The sequence below is a fragment of the Rana temporaria genome, chromosome 11 (genome assembly GCF_905171775.1).
Source record: "Rana temporaria chromosome 11, aRanTem1.1, whole genome shotgun sequence".
Classification (NCBI taxonomy): Eukaryota; Metazoa; Chordata; class Amphibia; order Anura; family Ranidae; genus Rana; species Rana temporaria.
This window is the reverse complement of record NC_053499.1, coordinates 59845446-59858752: the sequence shown is the minus strand read 5'-3', so window position 1 is coordinate 59858752 and position 13307 is coordinate 59845446. Positions and strand designations below refer to the sequence as shown.

General features: G+C 42.5%; 1 protein-coding gene across 4 annotated transcripts in view; it reads right to left on the bottom strand.

Moving 5' to 3' along the window:
• The window catches only part of EPS8L2 (EPS8 like 2), a 238566-nt gene that overhangs the window by 77230 nt on the left and 148029 nt on the right, over positions 1–13307 (bottom strand). For 3 of the 4 annotated variants that reach the window (XM_040328628.1, XM_040328631.1, XM_040328632.1), the window contains exon 4: positions 11053–11117. In XM_040328628.1, the coding sequence (XP_040184562.1) occupies positions 11053–11117 (65 nt within the window). Of the gene's footprint in view, positions 1–11052; positions 11118–11240; positions 11410–13307 lie in introns of those variants that run through there. The other variant, XM_040328630.1, reaches the window with a different exon arrangement.

The following is a 13307-nucleotide window of genomic DNA, read 5'->3' as shown; positions in this document are numbered from 1 at the left end:
ATGCCGCCCGAGGTTCGGAGATTTCTGTGGGCTTCGTCCATGCCTGCGCAGTCAGGCACAGAACCATCTCGATAGGGAAACTAGATCGACAAGACACCGGCAATGGCTGGGCCATGGGAGCCTATGGGTGATGTTGCAGCTCTGAGAAATCAGTACCGTTGTCAAGCGCTCCCTTACACAGCTAAAGGGTCACATTACCAGAATGGAGCGTATGGAAAAGCGGTAAGTACAGTTTTTTTATACAGGGTACAGAGGATAGGTAGGGGAAGGAGGGAGGGAACGTTTATTAAGATTAGATATAGTTAGGAATTTGTTCCACTTTAATGAGCTTGCTTATGGGCTGATGAACAATAGGTATTGCATTAACGCAATAGTTAAGCAGTCATGTAATTAGGTAGATCCACAATCATAAGACTGAAGTTAAAATGTGAACAGGAAACTGTAAATTTTTACTGTTAATAGTCCTACTATATCAGGTTGTTGGTATATTGGTTCAGGATCATTGGAGATGTAAATAGAAAGGTTGTCAGGAAATATTCTGTTTATTCTGATAATGGCAGCTGCGTAGGCTGTATAATGTTTCAGTAGTGACCGAATTACAGGGTTACTACATAGCGCCCAACTGTTTGGAGGACTGTCCCTTTTTTGGAACCAAATCCCTCTGTCCTGCTTTCCTCCTCAGATGTCCCTCTTTTTATTCTGATATATAGACCTCTTTCAAAATCAGTGGCGGCTGTTGCTTAATTTTCTTGGGGGGGGGGGGGGTCAATTAGAACCTCAGCCTCCAATTATGTGCTTTGAAAAAAAAAAACATTGAAATCCATGCGTTCTGCATGAGCGTCCACCACTGATCAAAATAATGATTTACTTGACTACCAAAAGTGCTATACTACACTAATGCCACGTACACACGACCGTTTTCCTCACAAGAAAAATGCAATTTTTTTAATTGGACATGAAAAACGGTTGTGTGTATGCACCAGAGCAATTTTCTCGATGAGAAAAATGGGCGTTAAAAATTTAGAACCTGCTCTATTTTTTCTCGTCATTATTCACATTGTGAAAAACGATCGTGTGTAGGCTTTAACGAGAGGGAAAGAAACGCGCATGCTCAGAAGCAAGATATGAGATGGGAGCACTCGTTCTGGTAAAACTAGCATTCGTAATGGAGATAGCACATTCGTCACGCTGTAACATACTGAAAAGCACGAAGACTGAAAAGCGCAAATCGTCTCTCACCAAACTTTTAATAACACGCGGTAACACAAAATCAGCAAAAGCTGCCCAAAGGGTGGTGCCATTCGAATGGAACTTCCCCTTTATAGTGCCGTCGTGCCACTGTACTATTAGCCTTGAGGCCAACCCCAGCATTGTGGTTGCTGCAGTGTCATCATAGTCTGGGTTTTTTGAATGGGAAAGGGCACACAGGGGATGGAGACATGGCCATTTGGCAGGGTCACCTGTGAGGTGGTAAGTAGAGTGTCAGCTGTACTTCCACAGGGAGCTTACAAGGGCTTGTATATGATTATCAAAGATAAGAAAAACGTATAAAGCCGCGCGGTATCATGACGAGGCAGGATGTACAGCAGCAGATGTATTTTCACAGGGAGCTAGCAAGTGATTTTATATGTCAAAGGAAAGAAAGTTAATAAGAAAGTAAAAGTGGTTGTAAATTAAATCTCTAAAATAAAAAATAAGAAAAGCATATTCTTCTATAATGTGTACACCTAGTGTTATTTCTGTCTTCCCTCTCATTACTATGCTATCTGCATGAGTCAACACCTGCATCATGTAAACATCCATTGTAATAGAAATAAGCATGACAGGTCCTCTTTATTGAGAAATATGGAAACCTGGGGCCAAAAAGACCCCAGATCTCTCATTTGCCTTTAAAAGCCAAAAAAAAAAAAAAAAAAATCCCTTTAACCTCCCTGGCGGTATCCCCGAGCGTGACTCGGGGTGGATTTTCCATGCCAGGATCGGTATCCCCGAGTCACGCTCGGGGTGGATGTGCAGAGTGTGCAGCGGTGCGGCTTACCTGCTCGCTGAATCCACAGACAAGTTACTTACCTTGTCCCTGGATCCAGCGATGCATCCCCGCTGTGTGAGCGAGCGGGTCCTCGCTCGATTCACAGTGTCCCTGTGTGCCGCCGATCTCCGTTCCCTGCGACGTTACGACACAGGGGGGCGGAGAACGGCGCCAAATTCAAAAAAGTAAACAAACACATTACATACAGTATACTGATAACAGTACTGTATGTAAAATAAAACACACCCCCCTTGTCCCTAGTGGTCTGCCCAGTGTCCTACATGTTCTTTTATATAATAAAAATGGTTCTTTCTGCCTGCAAACTGTAGATTGTCCAAAAGTGTCCCTTTATGTCAAAAATGGTTTTAGAGCAGCTAAAAAAAAGCGATAATAAATTATAATCACTTGCAGAATTGTGCGATATCGATTTGTGGGGAAATTCGTCATAAAAAAATTTAAGTAATGACAGCGACAATTCTGCAACTGAGAAAATTTCAGTGATTTTGAGTTGATTACATTATTAAATAATTTTTATTATAATTATATTATTATTTGTTATAATTATTTATTATATTATAATTTATAATTTTGTTTTTAAAAAAAAATCATACCCGGGATGCCTACTACACTCTTGTTTGGTCAGATTTAAATGAGTTATTCCTAAGAATTGCAAGCCTACAGTATAAAACGCCAAATTTCCTTGCAAAATAATTTTACTGCTTTTGGTACGTAATTCCAGACAGAATCATACCGCCAGGGAGGTTAAGCCCGAGAGGTGGAAGTGAAGTCAGACACCACTCTGGTCCTCCAAGGGCATAGAGCCGAGTGGGGACTATCTTGCCATAACCCTGGTATTTAACATCAAAGTAATGATGTATATTCACAGTTAAGCGGCAAAAACATCTGCCCTGGAAATCATAAACACTGGCACAGACAGATTTTGTGAAAGTGTGTTCTAAAAGTGGTGCAGCATTAGCCAAATTCATGTACCCGTCTAGAACTTGTACTTGAATGTGACGTATGCTGCGCCACTTTTAGAACACACGTGAGACTGTTTTGCAAAATCTGTTCATGAACCTGCCATAGCACAGTTTCTCTCAGTACACCAAAAGAAGGTTAGTCTTAATTAGCTAAACTTTTGTAAGATGAACTGTTTGAATTTGGCGCTATCAATACACCACAATGTAGAAGTGGCACATTTTTTAACTACCTGAAATTGGTGCACAAACCAAAATTGTTGCAGATGCTTCATAAATTTGGTGCAAGGATTCAACAGTATGGTTTTCCAGCATGCTCATTTGACAGAAGCCTGTCATAAGACCTGCGTCTGTCAGACAAGGTGTTGTACACAGGGGTCAAAAGTCCGGCAGTAGCTGCCAAACTCATAGTTTTTGGCTGATTTTCAGCGTGTGTGTGTACCTAGCATAAGGCTTCATTCATAATTATGCAGGAATAACAGAACATGCATATTTATGCACAATTTTGTGCATTACACTTACAGAAACCCATTCATTTTATCTGGCTGCCCTACACACGAAAATCACAAAAAATAGCATTTTTTTTTAAACCAGTTTCATACCGGGCCATAGTAATATGATGCCGGCATGAACACTCTCCTATCCCGGGTGGACGTCATATGATGACCTCTCATTCTCGCCGCCGCTGCAGGCCCCCGGGGGCCCGCAGCGTGGGGATCAGGGTTGAGGCGTGCCCCTCAGGACGCAGCCCATCTCAGATCAGTTTAAAAAGCCAATAAAAATGGTTCTTTACCACGTGACTGGCTGTGTCCAATCAAAGTGGGGTAATTTTGTGGGTAATTCCATTGTCCTGGTGCTCCAGGGCCTTCAAAAGTGTAATAGGCCGTTAGGAAATTAGATGTGTAATTTATGCTCCTAGAATGCCTGATGGCACTCCCTGTATGTTGGACCTCTCTATGTGGCCAGGCTGTGAAAAAGTCACACACATGTGGTATTGCCATACTCGGGAGGAGTAGTAGAATGTATTCTGGGGTGTAATTGTAAGTATGCATATGCTGTGTGTGATAAATAACTTATTTATTTAGACAATTGTGTGTAAAAAAAACAAAAAAATATTTATTAATTTTCCCAAAAATTGTGGGCAAAAATTGCAACTTACAAAAACTAGCCATGCCTCTTACTAAATACCTTGGACTGTCCACTTTTCAAAAAGGGGTCATTTGGGGGGGTATTTGTACTTTCCTGACATTTCAGGGCCTCAAGAAATGATAGGCGGTCAGGTGTGATCAATTTTCAATGATTGACATCATAGCTTTCAGGCCTCGTACACACGACCAAGAAACTCGACAGAATCCATCAAGAAACTTGGTGGGGGAGCTTTTTTGCCGGTCGTGTGTACGTTTTTCATCAAGGAAACTGTCGAGGAACTCGACGAAGAAAAAAGAGAGCAAGTTCTCTTTTTCCTCGACGGGAGTCTCAACATCCTCGTCGTTTTCCTCGTCGGGCTGATTTTCAACGAGAAACTCGAGCGTGTGTATGCTAAGAAACCAGCGCTTGCTCAGAATAAAGTATGAGATGGGAGTAAAAGTAGCATTTGTAATGGAGATAACACATTTTTCACACTGTAACAGACTGAAAAGTGCAAATCGTCTCTTACCAAACTTTTACTTAACACGCAAACACATGAGATTAGCAAAAGCAGCCCCAAGAGTTGTGCAAGTGGAATCGAACTTCCCCTGCCGTTGTATTTGTTGTACGTCACCGCGTTTGAGAACAAGGAGATTTTGTCTTGACCATGTGTATGCAAAGCAAGCTTGCCGAGTTCCTCGACAAGCCTAACAAGGAACTCGTTGAGGAAAACGATGTGTCTCGCCCGACGAGTTACTCGGTCGTGTGTACGAGGCCTCACACGCTGGAGATCGGGTTGGATCGCCTGCAGAAAAGGTATCTATGCAGATTATTTTTTTCAGGGCTAGATAGGTTAGTGTTAGAATGTCTATAGATGCACGGATTTCAGTTTTTGCATGAACTTCCACTTTAATACTACTTTAAAGAGGAAGTAAACCCACTAGAAAAAAAAAAGCACCACCTGCAAGACAAAGGCATAATGAGCTAGTATGCATAGCATACTAGCTCATTATGTAATGCTCACCTCAGATCGAAGACCCCGCAGTCATCCTTGTTCACCGCTCGGGTGGCCGACATCTCTCCCGGCTGTTACTTCCGGGTATCGTGGCTCCGGCGCTGTGATTGGCAGGAGCCGCGATGACGTCACTCCCGCACATGTGCGCGGGAGCTGACAGTCACATCATGGCCTCCATTAGGAACGGCACGATCGCCCTTGTTAAAGTGCGCCTGCGCCGTTGTCTACAGCACATGTGCCATAGACATAGTCGCCCGTGATTTTTGTAAGTATCTCCTAAACCGTGTAGGTCTAGGAAATATTTCAAGCACCTACAGGTAAGCCTTAATCTAGGCTAAAATCTGTAGGTTAAAGTGGTTGTAAAGGGTTTACAACCACTTTAACAGCCTAGATGTCCGCTATAAAATTGCAAATCTGTTACATCTGGAGCTTGTTCCACTTTAATACAATGTATTATTTTTTAACATGGATTTTAGCATTTGCTGATGCTGAAACACTTCAGTTCATCAGTGACCACGGAGCTACTGACAGCAATTCTGCTACACAAATTGGAACAGCCCAGGGCCCTGAGGGTTTTGTGAGCATGTGTCTATTTCAGGAAGACTCTGGGAAGTATAAGACATGGTCTACGTCAAGGGTTTTAAGTGGTCCATGGATGAAGAGCAGAGGAAGGGACAGATAAATATGTAAATTACCGGCCCCTTCCTTTACTGAATTGAACACATTGAGCGATCGCTTGCTCCTGTGTCCTGTGAAAACTGGGCAGAGTAAACTGTGTGTTACTCTGCTTCAGTTTATGAATGGACAGGAGCCTCTGTCTTCTATCCATTTATCTTCAATGCAGAGAAAGTTACTGTGGAATCTCTGTCCTGAGTCCCTTTCTCTTTCTCAAAGAGGAGATGTCAGGGTTCCTGACAGGCGCGAGTAGAGGAGATTGATCGACTGCTCTCCTGATGGGGGTGTCTGCGCTAATAATCAGCCCACTGGAGACCACCAGGATGCACAATGGAGACCACCAGGGATGCCCACTAGAGCCCACCAGGGATGCCAATCAGTGTTCATTAGGGATGGCACTCTGTGCCTGCCAGTGCCTCCTCATCAGTGCCACCCATCAGTGCCACCTATAATTGCCCACCAGTGCCACCTATGAGGGTACCCATCACTGTCCATCAGTGTCACACATCAGTGCCACCTATGAGTATGCCCATCAGTGCCACCTATGAGGGCGCCCACCAGTGCCACCTATGAGTACCCATCATTGCTGCCTATGATTGCCCATCAGTGCCATTTATCAGTGCTCATCAGTGCTACCTATCAGTGCCCATCAGTGCTGCTTATAAGTGCCTCATCAGTGCCACTTCATCAGTGATAATCAGTACTGCCTCATCAGTGCCTGTCAGTGCACCCTCATCAGTGTTCATCAGTGAAGGAGAAAACTTACTTATTTACAAAGTTTTGTAACAAAAATTACGTTTTTTTTTATTTGTAGTGTAAAAAATAAGAACCCCAGTGGTGGTCAAATACCACCAAAAGAAAGCTCTATTTGTGGGATTTTTTTGATAAAACTTTTGTTTGGGTTCAGTGCTACATGAATCAACATTCACTACTTTTAATGTGGTTAACATTAGTAAATGGGTAGAAAGGTCTATTATAATTTACTTGTTTTTAAATTAAGATTTCTTCAGTTTCTTGCTGGTTTCTGGCCTAGGCCCAATGATGTCAACCATCCCATAAGCCTTCATGGGCATTTTTGTTTATTTTTTCAAAAATCTGGTATACATGGAAAGATGGGTGAGTTTTCTCTAAATATTGAAAATGAATTACATAGGGTTTTCAGTTTGTGGTCCATTAGAAAAAATATTATAAACATTGTTTGCGATCACTAAGCTCCTATGGCAGGGATATGCAATTAGCAGACCTCCAGCTGTTGCAGAACTACAAGTCCCATGAGGCATAGGAAGACTCTGACAGCCACAAACATGACACCCAGAGGCAGAGGCATGATGGAACTTGTAGTTTTGCAACAGCTGGAGGTCTGCTAATTGCATATCCCTGTCCTATGGTCTTGTTTGTCACTCGATACACCAGTCATCTATCCTCATCACCTTTAAACAATCCAATGTCAATTAAAGGAGTGGCTTTGTCGAGCCATGTCTGAACTTTGAGTCTAACCTGCTTGTCTGTGTCACGGGGTAATGCTGAGCAACCTTGCTGTGCAGAGCTACCTAACTGTTCTGTGTACACTTCTTACCACTGATACTCTGTATCTGCGTTGACCCTTTTCAACTTACCAAACAACATTATAGCGCTTTTTCAAAGGGATTGTATCGCCTTTCACCTTTTTTTTAGATATAAATAATCTAATCAGTGTAATTTTAGAGCCTTGTTTCTATATATAATCTGTAATCATATATGTACACACGGCAGCTATATTTTCTTACATGCTCAGGCGCTGCTTCCTGCTTCTACCTGTAGTCTTATACTACGGTTGTGCTTTACCATTGTTTGTTGCAATGCAATGCTATGAAGTTGATTTCCTAAGGAGTAGAGGCTGATCACTAAGCAAATTGACAGCTAGTGAATGAGGTGAACTTGTGATTGTGTAGAGTACTCAATCATGTGCATATTCAAAGGGAACACAGCTTTACTTTCTTCATTAACTTTCACTTTGCTATGTAAACTAAGGTGACCAGATTTTTAAAATGAAATCAGGGGATATATTTATTTTTTACTAGTAATGGCAGCAATCAGCGACTCTCTACCCGTCACCGCCCCCCTCACAGCCTGTCAAGTCTTAGGCCTAGTACACACGTCCGAGAATCTCGTCAGGAAAAACCCGTTGTTTTCCCTGACGAGATTCTTGGCAAGAAACTCTTGCCGCCGGAGTGTACTGACTGTCCTTTCAAAAGAAACACGGTTCTCTTGAAAGGAAAGAACGCGGTGACATCATCGCGTATGACGAGCATGCGCTTGTCACATTCGATGCTGTCGCCGCCATCTTGCTTTACCCTACCTATGCCGTGGAAGCTTCCGCGCATGCGTCAAAGTCATTTTGAGCATGCATCTCTCGTCGAGATTCTGGCCAGATTTCCTGACGAGAAACCTGGATGCCTCGTACACACGAACGGGAATCTCAGCAAGAATCATTTTTTTTTGCTGTTTTTTTACGAGAAACCCGGTCGTGTGTATGAGGCACTTGAGCCAAGGCAGAAGAACATGCGAGCAAAGCTGAATGGGCATGCACCCGAAACTGAAAAAATATGCACTCCATTCCAACCAGCACATGATCATCAGAAAGGGGCACAGATAATGGGAAAAATACACCCCCTAAGCTAGTAGGCCTGGCGGAGCGGGGGTGTGTAATCCAGAATTATTATTTTATTAATTCTGCACTTTCAGTCTTTGAAGTTGCCCCAGCCCCTGTTCAAATCCAATCCGGTGTCAAAACCAGGGACAATCCGAGGACTGTCCCCCGAAACCCTAAATCCCCTGTAAACAGCCTTTAGTCATTTAGAAAATCAAGCACCATAAGCGGATCATCTCACTAAAAGCAATGGAGTTTATGTATGAGTAGAGACTGTTCCCCCAGCAAAGTGAATATTTGGGCCTTATTCACATAGGACGTACTGCAGTAATGTAATGGCCATTCTGACCTGCAAGAGTCTGCACAAGTGTTTAGAGCAGGCAGTCCCTTTGATTGCAATTGGGATTTAGAGGTTGCACAAACACAGCTGCTGCCCCATTTTGACATCTGTGCGGGTGCACAGCCCCAAATGCAGATAGTGTGTGTTTGGGGCCGTGCACCCGCATGGATGCCAAAATGGGAGCATCAGCTGTGTCCATGCAGCTGCTGCATCTCAACTGTCATCAATGGGACTGCCTGCCATGGGATACCTCTGCACTTCCTGCGCAGGTAAACACAGCCCTCACATGAGCATTTCCTGTATTATGCTCAACGCCTTACAAATGAGTGTTCACCTAGCTTAGTGAATAAGGTGAAGCTGTGTTTGCTTCAATCAACCAATCAAAATTGTTGTTTCTTTCTAACAGAGTAGGGTATGAGAAAGCACATGACCTGGTCCATATGGCAGTGCCCAGACCTTAGCGGCCAATCACCTGGCCCAAACACTGTCAAATGCGGGGGAGGGGACATGGAGCGTTACCTCACCCCTTGTCAATACTGCGACAGCAGTAGACACCATCGCTTAGACAGGCAGGGATTTAGTGAAAGTGATAATAGTATAGATAGATAATAGATAATAGTTTGTAATAGAGTATAGCCCAGAAAGTCTAAAACCCTCGGGGTGGGCTATCTGCATACACTGCAACTGTGCCCCGATAAGGCAGGGACGGCGTCCATTTAAGTTGTAAAATGTCAGCACACCCCATGACAGATATTTTGGTGGTAAGCAACATAAGATGAATAATCCAATAACTTCTTTTATCTCTTGAAGACTCCAAAGGTGAAATCTGGTAAGAATTCCACTTTCCAGACCAGATTTCCTGATACTGCCCTCTACCCTAACAGAGTTATACTGCCCCCTGCTACCTTTTCCTCCTTATTATGTATTCTTCATAAATATAAAGTACATTTAAAGATAATAGCGAAAAAGAGATTTAATGAAAATGGATAAAACAGGCAGTTATTAAAATCAAGAACAGAAATTTTGGATTAGAACCTTAGTGAAAGAATACAACTCCTACAAGTTGCTTCAGTCCATCCGCATCTATCAAAAATTAAAATAACTTGAACGGACTGGCCAAGACGGTGACAGGGAAAATGCACCCTACAGTCTGTAGTTTTCTCTTGGGGTGTCCTCATAAGCCACGTATACCCAAGCCCATATGTAAACGACAATTTCTGTGTACACACTACACAGGAATAACCTAGGATCCAATAAATATACAGAATCACAGCTCTAAGCTGTTATAGCCAAACCAATTAGACAAACTGATTTAAAAAGAAAAATACGGGAACACAATGCAGAGTCTGTAACAGCTTGCATGTCCATATCAACAAGCATTGCCTTCTACTACAAATCAGAGCCTTTTCTTGATAGGTTTGTACGCAAACAATACTACGAATCAACTGCCTTTTGTACACATTGGGGTTGATTTACTAAAACCGGAGAGTGCAAAATCTGGTGCAGCTCTGCATAGAAACCAATCAACATCCAGTTTTTTTCTTGTCAAAGCTTAATAAAACAAGCTAAAGATGAAGCTGATTGGCCACCATGTGCAACTGCACCAGATTTTGCACTCTTCAGTTTTAGTAAATCAACTCCATACAGTTCATGTTACTAAACTGTTCACACACCCATTACGGTACTGTACATTTCAATCTTTGGCCCTATCTACACCGGAGCTGTTGTCATCCAGAACCGTCCATTGCCCAATGCCAAAAATATTTAAGGAAGCAAAAATAAAAGTAACATTTAATTTCTTATGGCAACCATGCAGAATTCATCTTTGATATATGATAGTAAACTGAAATACGATTGGTTGCAATAACAGTGGACATTATCTTTGCACTTTATATAGCCTAACTACGTCTATTTATACGTTGTATTACACGTAATAGACCTAACACAACCACCCCACATAAAACATTGTACGTCACACAGAGGTTGCATGAGCAAACACCAGGCTTTTTACATCAACGACTATGTAGGGTAAAATAATGTTTTTTGACAGAGGAATACATAGGAAATAACATGTACATACACATTGATATATAACATCTGATAAAGATATGTAGTATGGCACCCTACAGTGACAGAACTATGCACCGTCCACACCCATGTTTATGGTTCTAGAATCCATGAGAACCCATAAGACCAATAAAGTCCATTACCAATCAGTTTCCGGTCACCTATACACCTGCCAGGTACAAAAACACTTACCTCTACGTTATACTGAGATGTTTCGTGCATGATGACATTTGAGTTGGAATATTTTTTCCTCTGTTCTGTAAGATAAAACATAAGTATAAAATAAACGTAGATTATGATTATTGAAACGATAAAGAGAAATGAATCACCAACATTTTTTTAAATCTCATATAAAGAACTGTAGAATACAACATACATACCATTAAATAGTGGGGCTTCCCAGGGCTGATTGTTATAATTGTTATATTGATTCATGAGTTATACAGATCTATGCCTTCAGCTCACCGCAGTAATAGGAATACACAGATCCGAGCAGTGACAGGTTTTCCTCTAACTATCTCAGTTACAGAAAGCAACATCGTATTGATGTCAGAACACGCCCACTTTCACCTGTCAGCCCTCCTCTTTAACCCCTAAAGAGTTGACTGCACCTTAATGGGGAGTGGGCAGGTATATGAGAACCTCTTTGAAGCAATTTCCTTTAGTTTACCATTATCTTTTATGGCCTTGTGCTAGAGGTTATTATAGCAGGTTCTTAGCGAGACTGGGCATGGCTGTTTTACAGTGGTTAGTGGTTCAAGGTACAAGAGCTCTTGTTCTCATCTCATAATGCCATTAAAATAAATCATTATGAATGCATTCCCAGATTTTAGAAACACTAATAAGGACTTTAAGAACAAAAGATGTGGATGATTTCAAAAGGCAAAAACACACGCTTTACTAAATAAAGAGAGTGGCATATAGCACTATGCTGTGTGGCTACGTATTGAACAATTTAATTGTACAAACCCTGCTTCTGAGTTTATTTAAATTGCCTTTGGATTAAAGTGGCTGTAAAGTCAGAAGTTTTTTATCTTAATGCATTGTGTGCATTAATCACTTACCCCCCGGACCATATTGCTGCCCAAAGACCAGAGTACTTTTTGCGATTCGGGACTGCGTCGCTTTAACAGACAATTGCGCGGTCGTGCAACGTGGCTCCCAAACAAAATTGGCGTCCTTTTTTTCCCACAAATAGAGCTTTCTTTTGGTGGTATTTGATCACCTCTGCGTTTTTTATTTTTTGCGCTATAAACAAAAATAGAGCGACAATTTTGAAAAAAATGAATATTTTTTACTTTTTGGTGTAATAAATATCCCCCAAAAATATATAAAAAAACATTTTTTTTCCTCAGTTTAGGCCGATACGTATTCTTCTACATATTTTTCGTAAAAAAAAATCGCAATAAGCGTTTATTGATTGGTTTGCGCAAAAGTTATAGCGTTTACAAAATAGGGGGTATTTTTATGTCATTTGTATTCATATATTTTTTTTACTAGTAATGGCGGCGATCATCGATTTTTTTTCGGTATTGCGACATTATGGCGGACACTTCGGACACTTTTGACACATTTTTGGGACCATTGGCATTTTTATAGCGATCAGTGCTATAAAAATGCATTGGATTACTATAAAAATGCCACTGGCAGTGAAGGGGTTAACACTAGGGGGCGGGGAAGGGGTTAATTATGTCCCTTGTGTGTTCTTACTGTGGGGGGGGTGGCCTCACTAGGGGAAACACTGATCCTCTGTTCATACATTGTATGAACAGAAGATCAGCGTTTCCCCGCTGACAGGACCTAGAGCTGTGTGTTTACACACACAGCTCCCGGTCCCCGCTCTGTACCGAGCGATCGCGTGTGCCCGGCGGCGATCGCGCCCGCCGGGCACACGCACGGGAGTCGGGGGCGAGCGGGGGGGGCGCGCACGCCCCTAGTGGCGGCTGAGAGAGAGGACGTTATACTACGTGCTCTCGCCCAGCCGAGCCGACCTGCCGACGTAGAACGGCGGTGCGCGGTCGGCTAGTGGTTAAGATAAAAAAGCCTTCTGTGTGCAGCAGCCCAGGGATGTGCAGTCAGGTGAGGCAGCTGCCTTACCTGCCATCAACATAAAAAACAAAACAAAAAAACAATTGAGCTTTGAGGGTCATAGCTCAGTGACCTGGGTTAGGTAGCTGGAGTCCTTCCCCACCACTGGTCAAAATGTGGGGCTCCTAGAACCGACGGTTCTGGAGATATGGGGCTCCTTGCACAACCTGTCAGAAGCTACATATAGAGCGGCCAGTTTAAATACAAGCTGGCACACTCTGCAGCAGACTGAGAGGATGAGCTCACAGTGCCTCTCACTTCTTGTCAGAGGCACTGACCTCAATGGACAGCTTGGAGCCTTGGACCAATGGTATAGTATTATTGGTCCCAGCTGTCCAATAAAAATGCTGCAGTGGAGG